The sequence below is a fragment of the Anomaloglossus baeobatrachus genome, chromosome 2 (genome assembly GCF_048569485.1).
Source record: "Anomaloglossus baeobatrachus isolate aAnoBae1 chromosome 2, aAnoBae1.hap1, whole genome shotgun sequence".
Taxonomy (NCBI): Eukaryota; Metazoa; Chordata; class Amphibia; order Anura; family Aromobatidae; genus Anomaloglossus; species Anomaloglossus baeobatrachus.
In genome coordinates this window covers 446,023,567-446,041,865 of record NC_134354.1, presented here as the reverse complement: position 1 = coordinate 446,041,865, position 18,299 = coordinate 446,023,567, and the positions used below count along the sequence as shown (strand labels likewise).

At 44.0% G+C, this 18,299-nt stretch overlaps 1 protein-coding gene across 2 annotated transcripts in view; it reads right to left on the bottom strand.

Annotated features, from left to right (window-relative positions):
* REPS2 (RALBP1 associated Eps domain containing 2) overlaps nucleotides 1-18,299 on the bottom strand; it is a 293,374-nt gene that overhangs the window by 9,328 nt on the left and 265,747 nt on the right. For both annotated transcript variants that reach the window (XM_075336286.1, XM_075336285.1), the window contains exon 18: nucleotides 11,729-11,874. In XM_075336286.1, the coding sequence (XP_075192401.1) occupies nucleotides 11,729-11,874 (146 nt within the window). The remainder of the gene's footprint in view (nucleotides 1-11,728; nucleotides 11,875-18,299) is intronic.

The following is an 18,299-nucleotide window of genomic DNA, read 5'->3' as shown; positions in this document are numbered from 1 at the left end:
AAATGTGCCTGTTGGCAATTGTATATGGCGCTTCTTGACCTAAGTATGAATTGCAGTATACAGATGAACACTGGTGGACACAGACTGAAAGGAGCGCTTGTGCAAGAACAATATATGGGCCCTTTGCAGCCAAAGAACGCATCATAATGAACAATTCCATCTGCTTTGGAGGTTGTAATGGGCCCCCTTACTTCTTGGGCCCCTGTGCAGCTGCACAGGTAACACCAATGATATGTCCACCCCTATAGAATAGTATAGTGGTGGTGACGGGTAGTTAACATTTGTACAAGTATAGGTGTAAGAGAAAATTCTCTAGGACTACAGCTGAAGACTGGGTTCAAACCATGTTTAAGCACCCACTCCAAAATACAGAGGTGCCCTTGATGGAGACATAGACCCCAATTCATCAAATTACACAAGAATACTGGCATTTACACATTCAAATGTCCTTTTGCGTTTTCATGTCAGTTTCAGCCAGCTTCACTAAAATGGGGCAGGATGGGGCATGGCAATTCCTGCCAACAAATTAATTAAAAATTGAAGAGTGCCTTATGCCAGAATTATTACCCCAGTCCATGTAAGGTGCATGGAGGCACATGACAGTGATTAGATGCACCAAATTCATTAAATGGTATTAGCCTCTAAATGAATTTGGTGCATCTTATTTCATCATTAAGACTGGTGAATGAAATGCTAATCTTAATGAATCGGAACCATAGCCTTTGATTAGGCAGAGTTTAAACATTAAGTTTTGGATATCTTTTGACTTTTTTCCATCAGTGTCGTTTAAATGAGTTGTCCAACTTTCAATAATCAGAATCACTCCCTAACCCTATCTTCTTGCTTGTTGAGGAGGTGGTCCTGATGACTGACAGTTCAGACCAGTGGCATGGTTACATCGAGTGCTCAAACTGCGCTCTCTCCAATGAAACTATGTGAGATAGTCTAGCCCCTGCAGTATTGAAGGAAGGCAGGGGCACTGAAGTTGGTAGGATCCAGCAAGCTGGCCAACTGCAGATCTATGATTGCAAACTATACAGCATAGAGACTATAAACGTCGTGCTATAAGGAGGTGGCCAGGCTATCGCATACCCCCTGAAGACACCAATCATACAAGTGTAATATTTGTATTTCTGTTTTCCTGTGATAACGTGTTAATTTCCCTGTTGGTTGTACTACCAATCAATGACCACAAGAGGCCACTGTCCTCCTTTTTACTCTAATATAGACTCATGTTTGGAAAGGACAAGGTTAAAACCTAGTCACCTTGGGAAATGGAGGAGTGATAGAGACCAGGGTGAGTCAGCCCAGTGCCACATTACAGTGCTCCTTCCATAGGAGACCACACACCTTTAATAAATTGCAAAGGTGGCTGGTAACCTAAGCAACAAACAATAAACACTAGCGTTAAATAATGAAGTGGATTTAGACAAATGATAGATTGCCAAATTGCGTATTTTTACAATTTTTGAATTGTATCCATTTAAAAAGGTGGGTAAACTGCACACAAAAGCTTTCTTTATTTGTCTATTACCCAAAATTTTGGACTCTGTCTACTTAAAGTGTGTTGCTATTTTAGGGTCACGTTTGATTCACATATTCAGGACTTTAGACTGAAACTCCAAAAGAGTCAGAGAGGGCTCATACATGGTTTGAACCCATACTTCTGAAATAAACTATGATAATAAGTCCAAAAGAATAGAAAAAAAGCGGTAGGCACCAAACACTAAAGGGTACTTTGTTTGTTGCGACATCGCTACTGCGATATCGTCGGGGTCAAATCAAAAGTGATGCACATCCGGCACCGGTAACGACGTCACAACGTGTAAAGCCTAGATGCACCGATAAACGATTGCAAAAGCGTCATAAATCGGTGATCTGTGTAGTGTCGGACATTTCCATAATGTTGCACCAATAGGAGATACGATGTTGTTCCTCGTTCCTGAGGCAGCACACATCGCTGTGTGTGTGTCATGATTCGCCTCCCTAGCCACATGGCTAGGGGGCGGAGCCTTCTCTCAGGCCTCACTTCCGGCCCCTGGATGCCTTAAAAGCTGACACTTCCAGTGAACCAGCGCCGGCTATAAGCTTAGCTCTGCTTTGCCTGTGATTGCTGGTCCTGTGAGTGATATCCTGATCTGTCTGTTCCTGTGCCCCCGTGCCCTTGTCTGTGTTCTGTCCCCTGGTCATCCCTCCTGTCCTGTGTCCCCCCTCCTATTCCCCACTCTGTTGCTTCCTCCGGTACTGACCTTGGCCTAACTTTGACTCCGCTTTTGCTCGTCCCTCCGGTCCTGCTTCTGCCCGTACGGTGTTTGACCCAGCCTGTGTGACTATTCCTTGCATGCTCTGCAGCTCTGCTTCTCAGCTGTGCTGATTAGGCAGTGCATGAGAACGCTGTGCATTTCCTCCCTTGTTCTCATTGCTCTGTGTAGTGTCGTCTGCTGCAGAGCTCTGGCTCCCCCTGGTGGCAGCATTACAGTATAGCCGGCCTCAATAGGCTTTATCTCCCATAGGGGGGAAAAAAAAAAGCCATTTAATTCTTGGTAGTGGGATCCAACTTTGCAGGATAACAGACTGTAATGGATCCACTCAGTACTTTGTGCGAGCAAGTAGCCAACCTTACGCAGCTGGTGCAGGATTTGGCTGCAGAGCATCGCACCCTGGTAGCTTCACACAACATTCTGCAGAGTGAGGTTTCTGCTTCTGCGAGGGCCACCTCGGTGGCAGTTACCTCACAAACCGTAGGACAGCATAGTCCCACTGATGTCCAACTGGCCTCCCCAGAATCCACGGTGATGCTCCCTGATAAATTCTCGGGGGAGAAAAACCTATTTCAGACATTTAGGGAGAGTTGCAGGCTTCTCTTCACTCTCCGGCCTCGGTCCTCAGGGAATGAGACCCAGCGGGTGGGGATCATCATGTCGTCACTTAGAGGGGGTCCCCAGACCTGGGCGTTTTCCCTACCCCCTTCGGCCCCGGAACGGCATTCGGTTGACCTCTTCTTTGACTCCCTCGGGGTGATATATGATGAACCAGACCGCGTACGGGTGGCTGAGGACAGGATCATGTATCTCACTCAGGGAAACCACACTGCTGAGCTATATTGTTCTGAGTTTCGGCAGTGGTCCACTGAGGTACGGTGGGATGATTCTGCACTCAGGTGCCAATTCCGGAGAGGTCCTTCGGACTCACTGAAAGACGCTTTGGCTCTGCACCCTCCTCCCAACACCTTGGATGATGCGATGACGGAGGCAGTTCGTATGGACCGCAGATTACGGGAAAGAAGGGGAACCATGCGTGAGATTCTGCCCCCTCTACCTAGGGCACCTTCTTTGCCGGCTATGGAACAGATGGAAGTTGGAGCCATCAGTCCAGATGAGAAGGAGAGGAGAAGACGCCGGGATCTCAAGCTGTGCTTCTATTGTGGACACCATGGATACTGGAGGAAAGACTGCCCGGCTCGCCCCTCCGCTAAACAGTCGTCGGGAAACTTCTAAGTCTGGGTAACGGTCGAGGAGGTTGCCCAGACTATCAGGTACCTTTCCTCTCCTCCAATAAGATACTTCTGAATGTCGACCTCCGGGTCAAGGAGTCGGTCTGGTCTGCTACTGCCTTTGTTGACTGTGGGTCCGCTATGAACTTCATTGACTCTGAGTTGGTCCAAAGATTAGAGTTAGGGACAGTGAGGTTAGAAGGACCCATTCAACTCCTGGCAATTGATAAAACACCGATGCCTCAGAACCTCATTCAGTTTGCTACAGAAAAATTTACTCTGGTGATCGGATCTCTGCATTCTGAGACTATTTCTTGTTTTGTAATGGCCAATCTCCCTGCTGGATTAGTGTTGGGGTATCCATGGTTAAGGTTACATAATCCCGTTATTGATTGGGAGTGTCGTACCATAGTCAAATGGAGTCCTGCTTGTCATAAAAGGTGTTTGCAATCTGTACCTGTGTTCTCCGTAAGTCCTGAGGGTCTTCCGGAATACCTGAGGGACTACGGAGACGTATTCTCGGAAACAGAGGCCGAGGTTTTGCCGCCTCATCGCCTATATGACTGTGCCATTGATTTACTTCCCAATACCAAATTGCCCAAGGCCCATTTATATCACCTCTCTGGTCCAGAAAGGGCTGCTATGAAATCATACATATCTGAGAGTATACGTAAAGGGCATATCTGTCCTTCTTCTTCCCCTGTGGCTGCTGGGTTCTTTTTTGTAAAGAAGAAGGATGGAGGATTAAAGCCATGTCTCGATTTCCGAGAATTAAACAAAATTACTGTGAAAAACACGTATCCGCTTCCACTCATCCCTGATCTCTACAACCAACTCTCTGAAGCCCGGTGGTTTACCAAACTAGATCTCAGGGGGGCCTATAATCTTATCCGTATTAGAGAAAGGGATGAGTGGAAAACGGCCTTTCTGACGTCAGAGGGGTTAATCGAGAATTTGGTGATGCCTTTTGGTCTAACAAATGCCCCTGCGGTGTTTCAAAATTTCATCAACGATATCTTCTCTGATTTTCTTGGTCGTTTTGTGGTCATCTATCTCGATGACATTTTGATTTATTCTGCCGATAGAGATACGCATATTATGCATGTTCGCTCTGTATTACAGAGATTACGTGATAACCATCTGTTTGCCAAGCTTGAACAATGTGTTTTCTCTGTTCAGGAAATAGCCTTTCTTGGGTTACTCCTTTCTCGTGATGGGTTTAAAATGGACCCAGGAAAGGTGCAGGCTATCGTGGATTGGGTGCAACCCAGGGATATCAAGGCGCTACAACGCTTTTTGGGTTTCGCTAATTATTATCGAAGGTTCATTAAGGGGTTTTCTCAAATTGCCAAGCCATTGACTGACCTTACACGGAAAGGGGCGGATCTGCAGAACTGGTCGCAAATGGCTGTTCAGGCCTTTCTTGAGTTAAAGGACCGGTTCATGTCCGCCCCAGTCCTGGTACAGCCTGACCTCGAGGCGCCGTTTGTTGTTGAGGTGGACGCCTCAGAGATGGGGGTGGGAGCTGTTCTCTCTCAGGGCCCTGCTACTCTGACTAATCTGCGACCATGTGCGTTCTTCTCCAAGAAATTCATTCCAGCTGAGAGGAACTATGATGTGGGTAACCGTGAATTATTGGCGGTAAAGTTGGCATTCGAAGAATGGAGGCATTTTTTGGAGGGTGCTGTTCACCGTATTACTGTGATCACTGATCATAAAAACCTCGCGTATATCGAGTCCGCCAAGAGATTGACGCCTCGACAAGCGAGGTGGGCTCTTTTCTTTTCTAGATTTCATTTTTGTATTACTTTTCGGCCGGGTCTAAAAACGTGAGGGCAGATGCACTGTCTCGTAGTTTGGACCCGGTGTCACCTCCAGAGCCTCCTTCCTCCATTCTTCCACGAGGGGTGGTGGTCGCTGCCTTGTCGTCCGAGTTAGAGGCTGAGGTCAGGGAGGCCCAGTCCTCAGCGCCATCTTCCTCTCCAGACACTAAACTGTTTGTCCCTTTGCACCTCCGGTTACGAGTACTTCAAGAGTTCCATGAGTCCGTACTTAGTGGCCATCCTGGAGTTACAGCCACTCACAGGGCTGTTGGTCGACTGTTTTGGTGGCCGTCTCTTCACTCAGATGTTGCTCGGTTTGTGTCTGACTGTGCTACATGTGCCCCTGCTAAGGTATGTCGTAACCGGCCGGCCGGGGAACTGGTTCCATTACCTGTTCCTGAAAGACCATGGACCCACTTGTCCATGGATTTCATTACGGACCTCCCTGTCTCAAATGGTATGATTGTGATCTGGGTGGTGGTGGATCGTTTTAGTAAACAGGCACATTTTGTTCCCCTCTCCGGTCTACCTTCTGCTGCGACCCTTGCCAACCACTTTATTGACCAGGTGGTTCGGTTACATGGGTTGCCCCTGAATATTGTGTCTGACAGGGGGGTACAATTCATTTCTCGGTTTTGGAGGGCCTTGTGCAGGCGGTTGGGAATTGAGTTGTCCTTCTCGTCCGCCTATCATCCCGAGTCTAATGGACAGACGGAAAGGACGAATCAGACCCTTGAGCAAATCCTGCGGTGCTTGGTTTCTGCTCAGCAGGAGGATTGGTGTACGTTTTTGCCCCTTGCGGAGTTTGCATTCAATAGCAGAGTCCATCAGTCTACGGGAACTTCTCCCTTTTTCTGTAATTATGGGTTTCACCCTCACTTCGGGACCTTCTCTAGAGTGGATTCGGGGTGTCCAGGGGCCGACTCCATCGTTCAGCATCTGGGGGAGGTGTGGAAGGAGGTACGGCGGTGCATCGTGACGGCTCAACAGTCCCAGAAACGCCAAGCGGACAAACGCCGTTCTCTGGGACCCCCCTTTCAGGTGGGGGACAAAGTGTGGCTGTCCACTCGGAATATCAGGCTCAGGGTTCCGTCTGCTAAGTTGGGCCCTAAGTTTATAGGACCCTATGAGATCATCGAAGTGATCAACCCGGTGGCCTTTCGGTTGCAACTGCCCCAGACCTTACGTATTCCCAATGTATTTCATACCTCCTTGATTAAGCCATTTGTCCCTTCGGTGGTGGATTCTCAGACCCCTCCGACTCCGATACTGGTGGACGGTGAGGAGGAGTACAAAGTTCAGCGTATTATCGACTCTCGTTGGGTTCGTAGTTCTCTCCAGTATCTGATTCATTAGAACGGTTACGGTCCGGAGGACCGGTCCTGGGTGCTGGCTCGTTCCGTGCGGGCCGATCGGTTAATTGCGGCTTTCCACCGGAAGTATCCTGGGAAGCCTGGGGGTCCGGTGGCCCCCCTTGAGGAGGGGGTACTGTCATGATTCGCCTCCCTATCCACATGGCTAGGGGGCGGAGCCTTCTCTCAGGCCTCACTTCCGGCCCCTGGATGCCTTAAAAGCTGACACTTCCAGTGAACCAGCGCCGGCTATAAGCTTAGCTCTGCTTTGCCTGTGATTGCTGGTCCTGTGAGTGATATCCTGATCTGTCTGTTCCTGTGCCCCCGTGCTCTTGTCTGTGTTCTGTCCCCTGGTCGTCTCTCCTGTCCTGTGTCCCCCCTTCTATTCCCCACTCTATTGCTTCCTCCGGTACTGACCTTGGCCTGACTTTGACTCCGCTTTTGCTCGTCCCTCCAGTCCTGCTTCAGCCCATACGGTGTTTGACCCAGCCTGTGTGACTATTCCTTGCATGCTCTGCTTCTCAGCTGTGCTGATTAGGCAGTGCATGAGAACGCTGTGCATTTCCTCCCTGGTTCTCATTGCTCTGTGTAGTGTCATCTGCTGCAGAGCTCTGGCTCCCCCTGGTGGCAGCATTACAGTGTGAAGCCGCAGGAGCGAGGAACGTCTCCTTACCTGTCTCCACCGGCTATGCGGAAGGAAGGAGGTGGGCGGGATGTTTACGTCCCGCTCATCTCCGCACCTCCGCTTCTATTGGCCGCCTGCCGTGTGACGTCGCTGTGACCCTGCACGACCTGCCCCCTTAGGAAGGAGGCGGGTCACCTGCCAGAGCGACGTTGCAGAGCAGGTAAGTGCGTGTGAAGCTGCCGTAGAGATAATGTTTGATAATATCACAAGATATCGCATGTGCGACGGGGGCGGGTACGATCGTGCTTGGCATCGCTATCATCGGCTAGCGATGCTGCAGCATGAATAGTACCCCAAACAGTAGGAAAATAAGATCTGTCAGGGCTAAGGATGAAAAAGTAGCTGTGGTGTCCCGTATATAGAGATAAATGAAGCATAATAATAAAGGAGAAGAAATTGGAGAACTCAGCAAGCTGCATGAAAACTTCCTTTATTTCCAAAATAGGGACATATCACAGGAGAGAGTTATGCCCTGTGCACATGCTGCGGTTTTTCATGCGTTTTTTTTAAAAACCTGCATCAAAATTTGCATGTCTCTCATGACGCCAGCAAAGCCTATGGGTTTTTCGATTTGCTGTGCACACACTGCGGTTTATTCCCGTCCAGTTTTGGTCTGGTTTTTGATGCAGAAAAAAGCTGTAGCATGTCACTTATAAGTCCGGTTTAGCAGCGTTTTTCACCCATTGACTTCAATGTGGTCATGAAATAAGGCTGCTAACCTGCAGGTGTATTCACAATGTTAAAAAAAGGTAATCCAGCTCTTCAAGTAGAGGTAGTTTTATTTATAGGAAAATAACAATTTACATGATAGAAAAGTTTAAAAAAAAACGCGTTTCAGCTGAAGCTACATGTCAGCCTTTGTCAGTTGCAAACTGCAACTGGCAAACTGCAACTGACAAGGCTAACATGTAGCTTCAGCCGAAACGCGTTTTTTTTTAAACTTTTCTATCATTAAACTTTTCTATCACGTAAATTGCTATTTTTCTATAAGTAAAACTACCTCAACTTGAAGAGCTGGATTACCTTTATCTTAACTTGCATTTGAACATGGGACCACATGACTTTTTCCGTGCTCTCAGCAATGCTATAAAGCCTCATTGAAGCAACCTCAGGTGAGCTGGTAAAAATTCTTTTTTGCTTCTGTATTCACACTGTGCCAGTTTGAGTCTGGTTTCACAGCGTTATTTCAACCATTCCTGAGTGTCTGTCTCTGTCTGTCTGTCTGTCCCCACTTCATACTCACCGATAACTGATGCAGCTGTCACACTGATCCCGCAGGATCTCATTCTCCCTCCCAACCCGCTCATTAGCCTCATAACATATTCACTGCACCCGCTCATTAGGCTCATCCATATTCACTGCTTCCCCATCTGTGATTGGTTGCCGTCAGACAACGCTGAGTGACAGCTGTCTGACTGCAACCAATCAGAGCTGCCAGTGGGTGGGTCTATATTGTACAGTACAATAATAAATAATTAAAAAAAAATGACGTGTGGTCCCCACAATTTTGATACCCAGCCAAGATAAAGCCTCACAGCTGAGGGCTGGAATTCTCAGGCTGGGAAGACCCACGTTATTGGGAGCCCTCCAGCCTAATAATATCAGCCAGCAGTTGCCTGCAATTGCCACATCCATTTGATGCGACAGTCCCGGGACTTTGGCCGGCTTATCCCGATTACCCTGGTGTGGTGGCAATAGGGGTAATAAGGAGTTAATGGCAGCCCATAGCAGCCACTAAGTCCTAGATTAGTTATGGCAGGCGTCTATAAGACACCCCTCATCACTAATCTGTAACTGGAAGTAAATAAACACAAACACACAAAAAAATCTTAATTTGAAATAAAAGATAAACAAGCCACCCTCTTTCACCACTTTATTAACCTCCTAACAGCCCTCCAGGTCCGACGTAATCCACACGAGGTCCCGCAATGCTTTCAGCATTGCTACATGTGACGTTCACAGCTAGCGGCCATAGAACATGACTGCCCGCTGTGAGCTCCACACAGCAACTGAAGTGAGTTGCGCTAACAGCGGTGATGTCACTCAGGTAACCCGCGGCCACAGCGGGAGTCCTCCACCTGTGACAGCAAATCACCAGAGTGACTGAAATGAGTCACAGGTGGAGGACTCACTTCAGTCTCTCTCTCTCTCTCCCCCTCCCCAAAACTTTATCAGGTTTTTCATCAGCTGTCCGCATGTAAAATCGTGGGTAAACCGACTCCAGCGTGTCCCATTTTAATATGCGGTTCTCTGCTGACCATAACGTTTACCTACAGAAAATATCTGCAACTCATCTTCAGCATGGGCACATAGCCTTACTGGGTTAGATGAGGCATAGATGAATGCAAAACGACTGTTTATGCACTAATTTTGAAAAAAATAGGAAGTTTTTTATGCAGGTTGGTGAGTGCTGTAGTTTCTTCTACTTTACAATTATACATTATGACAATATAGTACATTAATTATGCTTTTGTTTCTCAAAAAATGATTGTCACATCAAATACACTTTACATTGATCTAAGAAATACAGTATATTAAGTGCATGCAAGGCGTAAACAGATGATACAAGGGACCAGATTTTGAAGAAGATCTTGTAAGGGAAAAATGGGAATAGTTAGATAAGTGAGGTAAGATGACAGGTCAGTCTAAACAAACGTGTTTTTAGGGCACATTTAAAACTGTACCTACTGGGAATTCATTGAATTGTCCTGCGTAGTGCATTCCAGAGAATTGTGGCTGCTCATGAGAAGTCTTGAAGATGGGACTAGGATTGCATTATTGAGGATGTTAGTCTTAGGTCATTAACAGAACAGAGGGTGTGGGTAGGGTAGTAGACAGAGATGAGGGAAGAGATGTAGGGTGGTGCACAACTGCTGAGAACTTTGTGAGTGAGAGTGATAAGTTTATATTAAACTCTGTAGCGCATGGCAACCAGTGCAATGGTTGGCACAGGGTGGATGCATCGGTGTCGTGGTTGGAAAGGGATATGATCCTGGCTGCTGCATTCAGGATGGATTGGATCAAGGATAGTTTAGTATGAGGTAGACCAATTAGTAGAGAGTTGCAATTGTCCAGAGGAGATTGAATAACAAAAGCAGTAAGAGTTTTTGCAAGGTCAAAGGTAAGAAAAGGCCGAATTGTAGAGATGTCTTGAGGTGTAGGTCACATGACCGAGCGAGTGATCTGATTTAGGGAGTTCTGGAAAGATCTGAGTTAAATATAACCTCAAGACAGAGGACGTCATACTTGAGAGTTATAGTAGAACCACACACGGAACTGGCAAAATTGGGTATAAGTAGTTTAGTAGAGGATAGAAACACAAGGAGTTACCCTGTGTATGTACTGCCTGGAAAATCTACCTTAATATTTACTTATTCAACCTAAGGATTCCTTTAAGGTTGGGTTCACATTATCCACACAGTCGTTTCAACAATCATGCCGGTCACCTCCACAAATTGCAGGCGTGACTGGAAAGAATAGAGCATGCTTAGGTCTATATGGAAACTCATGTGCATTAGCACATAGCCTACTACTGGTTTGTATGCTGATAAAATAATAGACTGAAAATATTTTTTTTTAACCCGGCCTTAAAGGGAACCTTTCATGTCGTTTTTGTTAATAAACTGCCCCAATGTGTTTTAAACGATGCAATGTGCATCACTAATATGATTTAAAAAAAAAAATAACAAAAAAAAAACAAAAACAAAAAAACAATATAAACTCAATAAAAGAGTTCATATGCTTATGTAAATGTAGTAAACACCTTGTATTTTAGTCATAGATGCGGGCTTTTTCCAAATAAATACATTGATTTTGATTTAAAAAAAACAAACAAACAAAATAAACATGTTAGTAATGCAGATTGCATCATTTAAAACACATTGGGGGTGGTTTGATTTAAAAAAATGACATTACAGGTTCCCTTTAACACTTACATTAGTACTGAAATTTTGACAAAAGGCCTCCTCTTTGAGAAAGCATAAAGAGTTTTTATTTCTAGTTTTTCAATTCTCTCTTACCATTTGTATGTTGATTTATTTGGGGGGCATGGAACATTAGTCTATTAAGTCACTTTTAGTGTAATATTGGATGGTTATCTATCAGAGCATTCACTGTAGATGTACATGTAACAACCAAAGGTCACCATATTTTATTTTTGCAAACACAAAGTATTTATACACGAAATTAGATGCAAATTCTCCTTAATACCCAGTATTTAGATTTGGTAACACTGTAGACTGAATGGAGACACTAGTAGGGAGGTCATTATGAAGCCAGTTATTTATGGATTAGTGGAGGTCAATATCTTAACAAAATATAAACCAGAGAAATAAACCACAGCTATTTATAACTATCTGCAGACTACGTAACATACTTTTGAACAGCGGGATGAGACTTTAAGGATGCAGCAGATGAGGTCACACTTGATGCTGAGGACAAGTCGTGATTTTCCAGCGCTTGGCTATCAGGGTGGAATTTTCTTCTCAATGGCTTGGTGGGTGGGTGGTTCAGTAGGATCTCCTGTAAGAAAGAAACAATTACGTTTCATAAATATTTTAATTTTCATTTTTATTATAGGCATTTCAGTAAAATGTTGCATTCACATTTTTGTATGTTTGTTTTGGTAAACCTGATATCAACTTTTGTTACTGGCTTAATATATTATGGAAATGAATCAAAAGTCATTACCTAAATTAGCTCTCCTCCTGTGAACAGGAACAACGTGGGTTACGGCAGGGAAATGATTCAAACTTCCTGTTACTGGACTATGAGAGATATCAGCAGGATATAGGCTCTATTTTTATGGTAGTTTGCATCCCATTAATGAGGCAGAAAGATTGTCTGGTTACACCAACAGTAATTGTGACAATTTCTCTGGTCTTCCCATGTCCAAAATACCATAGTTTAAAAAAAAAAAATCACAATTTTAACTATAGCTTTAAAGGGAACCAGACAGGTCCCCCATGCCCTCTTATTCATTAGCACTTATATATTTATTACTACCAAGTTTCCCCGAAAATAAGACCCTACCTTGTATTATTTTTTTGCCCAGAAAAAAGCACTAAGGCTTATTTTCGAGGTAGGGCTTATTTTTGGGGAAACATGTGTTGGAGTAAGTTTAAGCCCCCAAAAAAGCAGAACCCCCCAAGAAAATCAAACTTACCAGACCCCGGACATCTGCGTCATTCCCAGATCCTTAGCGCACGCTCCCTACAGGTCCTTGTCTTCTGCATAGCAGTCCTTCCCTGCTTCCAGCCAGCCAGCACTCACACTCACACACATGCACACACACACACACACACACACACACTTGATACACACATTACACACATCCAATGATAACGCACTGCTTCCAGCAGACAGGGGGACCTGGGACGCTGTAAACATGAGTACGTGTGGTAGCGCGCATTAAGGACCTGCAGAGGAACGCATCAATGTTGTACAGCATCCCAGGTCACTGGAACAATATGGTATCACGGGATGTGTGTGCTCCACCGCAGCTCCTTGTGTTCCACAACGTCCCAGTCTGGGGAGTATGATTGTGGAGTTTGTCTGTCTTCTTTCTTTTTGGGCTGTCTTCTTTCTTTAGGAGGTGTCTGCTTTCTATAATGAAGTGTCCTGCAATATTCTTTAACTTTCTCTAGTTGCATGCATACTTCATTATTGAACTGCGACTAGTGCTTATTTTTGGGGTAGGGTTAATATTTAAGACTTACTCCGAAAAGGCTGAAAATTGCTGCTAGGGCTTATTTTCAGGTAAATACCTTGTCTAACAAGCCCTTTATACTACCTGACACCTAAGTACATATTGAAAAAGGTCTTTATAAAATAATTTTATCATATGTAAATTAGTTCTTTGACTAGCCAATGGGGTGTCAGCTCCTCAGACTCTGGTCTCTCCGCATGTTATCATACACCTGTGGGTTTTGATAACATGATTTACAAAGAATTGTCATCATCACCAGCTTTATGAAAATTCCACTTGGCTCTCTTCACTAACAGCATTGAGCAACTGAAGCTGGGTGTACGGTTCCTGACTTCAGAGAAGCACAGAGTATGTCCAGAAGTGAAGAAGATGGCAGTTTTACTTCCGGACATGCTAAGTACATCTCTCTGAAGCTGGGACCCATACACCCGGCTTCAGAGCGCAATGATGTTAGTGAAGAAAGCAGCATGCATGCTCAGAATTTACAGAGAGCTGGTAATAATGATGCTGGTTTTCTGCAAATCATTTTATCATACCTACAGGGGAGTGGTAACATGCTGATAGGACCCACTAGTCTGGGGAACTAACACCTCATCAACTAGTCAAAGGACTAATTTACATATGAAAAAGGACTTTATAAAGACCTTTTTTGAATATGTGTTTAAGTGTTAGGCAGTATTAAGGACTCGTTAGGTAGGGTATCCAGTAATATATAAATGCTGGTGGGTAGGAGGTAGCAGGGGACATGACAGGTTCCCTTTAACACTCTATTTTAGGACTTATAGGTAAGGCTTAGTTCTCATTACATTTCAGCTCCACATTTATAACTTAGTCTGAGGTTTTTTCGTTCCAGGAGGGTCACTGAGCACAATGCAATCAAAAGATCTGTAAGTTTGGACACCTTGCGGCCTTCTATCATTAATTGTCTATCTTTTAAGCCAGACACAATAGTGTAGTTTACGAAGGACGTAGAGCCAAAATGCAATGTGAACCTATGATATGTCCTGACCAACAAAGAGCAAAAACGAGATTGAAAAGTTCCTATTTAGTTCCAATATAAAAGTTCCTTAAGTGTCTTTCTTTACTAAGATCACAATAGGTTCTTTTTAGTAGATCTTAAAATCTCAAGATTAAAAACTAGACAAAGTCATTTACCAAAACATTTTAAAAAAATGAATAAATAATATTAATAGCATCTTATTCATTAACATGTAGTAAAAATAAACTATAAGAAATGGCTTCTGGTAATTCAAGACCTGCAGAAAGATATTTGGAGAATCTGAATTATTTGCGAAATTCAATAGTGTGACCAATGAGTATGATTTTCTCAGGCCAAGTGAGAACACCTCTGTCATATGCTTCATTATGAACAGAGTGATCAATGTCACAGAAAGTATCCCTAAGGACAATATATCAAATAACCATGACCCCTTTGAAACTGCATATAGAAATATGTTCTTTTTTCATTATGTTCTCCATCTAAATAAGTGGGGACAGGGTATAGTTAAAAATAGAATCAACAAAAAAATTAGAAAAATGTTCCCACAGCTCAGTTCCAAAAATATACTATTATACAGTAATGCTACTTCCGTCCCATGTAACTAGGAATAATGTAACTATTACCATCATAAAGCTCACCAGTACCCCTCCATGCACTACACAACCCATGCAAATCATCAAATTGTATATACTGAAAGGAGAAGAGAATACAAGTTGGACCAGAAAAGATGTTACATGTGAGAGGCCTATGAGTGCCTTCTTCTGAGTGTCAACACCAGTAACTGTGGTTAGTACTACTGTATGGCTAGAAGTCATGGTTGTACTGGAGATTATTATTTTGGGGCACTGTAGCTGCTGATAATGAGGTGCTTGGTTACTAACTAGGGATGGTGCTCATATGGAGGAAACTATGGTTTGAACTCATAAGGAAATTGCACTAGCTTTGCTTTAGCCTGCCCTACAAAATAAAAATATATAAAATGGTAAATTGTACATACTGATGTCTATTAGGGAAATAATATTCTAATTCATGTGAAATAAATAATGTATATATGTCACATTATAACATACACACACATCTATATATAAAGCAGATTAAATGTATTGCTTTCGGCCCAATGCAAAGAAATGAAGCCATAGATGTCCATAAATTGAGTTATGTGTAATAATAAGAAATGACACAGGAAACTAGTATTGAACACACAAACAAAGATGAGGATCACAAAGCTATGGAAAGTCATGACACCAGCTAAAATCAGTAATTAGAAAGCAATCCTGCCACTTAGTGAAAAAAAAAATCAGCTGGCTCAACTAATGGCCAATAAAAAGGTGTCTCATTACCAAGGTGCCACACAAGAAACATTTCATGATGGGTAAACCAGTGAGCTGTTTTGAGACCTTCACAACCTTATTGTTACAAAACATACCAATGGCATTGGTTACAGAAGAATTTCAAAACTACTAAATATTTCAGTGAGCACTGCTGGGACCATAATCCAGAAATGGAAAGAACATAATTTCACCTAAACTAGCCATGAACAGTTACTCCCCACAAGATTTCAGACAGAGGAGTGTATGCACTTTTACTACGCAGGACTCCATTGCAGAACAAAAGCATGTTCAAGGACGTTTAAAGTTTGCTCAACAACATTTAGACAAGCCTATGAAATACTGTATGAGTATAGTCTGGTCCGATGAGACCAAAAATGAACTCTTTGAAACAAGGGTGGAATTTTCGGCAGGACAATGATCTCAAACACACAGCCAAGGAAACTCTTCATTGGTTTCAGAGAAAATAAAGATGCTAGAATGGCCCAGCCAATCACCTGACCTGAATCGAATAGAAAATTTATAAAAGGAACTAAGGCTCAGAGTTCACAGGAGAAGCCCACAGAACCTTCACGATTTGAAGATTGTTTGTGTGGAAGATGTCACAGTCCAGACATATGGAGGAGCTTCAGTGTTGTGACTTTCTGTTGTGCCCTCCTGTGAAGCCAGTGTCTGCCTGTGCGGTGCACAGAACAGCCTGCCAGTGTTTCAGGTACCTTTCTGTGACACTGTGATGGGCTGTTTCCCTTCACCGGGTCACTCGCTGGTTAGGGGAGTGGCTTATTCACTTGCTCCATATTCCGGGTGATTGCCATGCTTTATTAGGGAGTGGTCTCGGCCAGGGCGAGAACAGTCATATTTCCTCGTTAGTTGCAGTAAGTGCCTGGCTCCTGGTTTGTTTGGTGTATTGATCTTGGTACTCGACCCTGGACTGTCCTCTAACTTCCCTCTGCTTACTCCCCTGACCCTGTGTGACCGTCTGGCTTCTGACCTCTTATTCCCTCCTGACTACAGCTTTACCTGCCCCTTGTGTCCTTTACGTGCTCTTCTGTTTATCTGACCCCATCCTGTATCCTAACCTTGTTCTTGTCTGCTCCCTGTGTTCTGTTGTGTCTTCCCGCCACTGACCTCGGCTTGTCTGACTTCCCCACTGTTTTTGCAGCACACACGTGCTCACAGTGCCACCTCGTTGCTAGTCTATACTACACACTTCGTGACTAGCATCTCACTAGTATCTCACTGTGAGCAACGTTACAGAAGAATGGGCCAAAATCAAACCTGAGAAATGCATGCGAGTAGTTTCTCCATACAGGAAGCTGTCATCACTAACAAAGGCTTTTCTACGAAGTATTAAATAAATTTCAGTAAGCATGTTCAATACTTTTTCCTGTTTCATTTTTCATTATATTAGGCCAATCTCCTTGTCAGACAAAACACACACAGGGGCAGATTAAGACTGTCAGTCTTAATGAAGCGCTCTCAGGAATATGATAATCCGAACTCATTAGGAGGCGTATGCCACATAAATTTGATGCATCTTCCGGTTGTTGACTGGAGTAGCATTTTGTCATTTTCCCACCAGAGTCCGCTCCTGCGACTTCTGCTTCGATCGCCAGGTGACGCCGTGTTCCCGCCGTGGATAGTGCTGGGGATTGGAGAGGAGTCGGTGCCAGTGGCTCTGGTGGGTGAAGGCTTCGCTCATCCACTAAGTTGGGTTTCCCTGGCACCTGCAGTACTACTGGCTGACTGTAGGTGGAGTGTCTTACAGCTGAAGTTATCATCATTCAGCTACAGCCAATGGGAAGACACCACACCCTTCTTATTTCCCCTCCTGTCTGCTGACCACTGCCAGAGATAGTTCTGTATTCCTAGTTCCTGTCCCGCCCTGTTCTGTTTAGTGATTCTGGTGTTCTGACTTCTGCTTGTTTCCTGACTACCCTCCTGCCTGCTGTTTACAGTGCTGGCCAAAAGTATTGTCACCCCTGCAATTCTGTCAGATAATACTCAGTTTCTTCTTGAAAATGATTGCAATCACAAATTCTTTATTGTTATTATTATCTTCATTTATTTTGCTTGCAATGAAAAAACACAAAAGAAAATGAAACAAAAATCAAATAATTGATCATTTCACACAAAACTCCAAAAATGGGCCAGACAAAAGTATTGGCACCCTTAGCCTAATACTTGGTCGCACAACCTTTAGCCAAAATAACTGCGAACAACCGCTTCCGGTAACCATCAATGAGTTTCTTACAATGCTCTGCTGGAATTTCAGACCATTCTTGCGTGCGTGCGTGCGTGCGATGAACGTTCTTTGGCAAACTGCTCCAGGTCCCTTAGATTTGAAGGGTGCCTTCTCCAAACTGCCATTTTGAGATCTCTCCACAGGTGTTCTATGGGATTCAGGTCTGGACTCATTGCTGGCCATTTTAGTAGTCTTCAGTGTTTCCTATTAAACCATTTTCTAGTGCTTTTTGAAGTGTGTTTTGGGTCATTGTCCTGCTGGAAGACCCATGACCTCTAAGGAAGACCCAGCTTTCTCACACTGGGCCCTACATTATGCTGCAAAATTTTTTGGTAGTCTTCAGACTTCATAATGCCATGCCCACAGTCAAGCAGTCCAGTGCCAGAGACAGCAAAGCAACCCCAAAACATCAGGGAACCTCCGCCATGTTTGACTGTAGAGACCGTGTTCTTTTCTTTGAATGCCTCTTTTTTTTCCTGTAAACTCTATTTACTCTAAATTTACTCTAAATTTGGCTTTATGACAATTTTTTTTTTTCATTGAAGACAAATTAAATGAAGATAATAATACCAAAGAATTTGTGATTGCAATCATTTTCAAGAAGAAACTGAGTATTATCTGACAGAATTGCAGGGGTGCCAATACTTTTGGTCAGCACTGTATGTA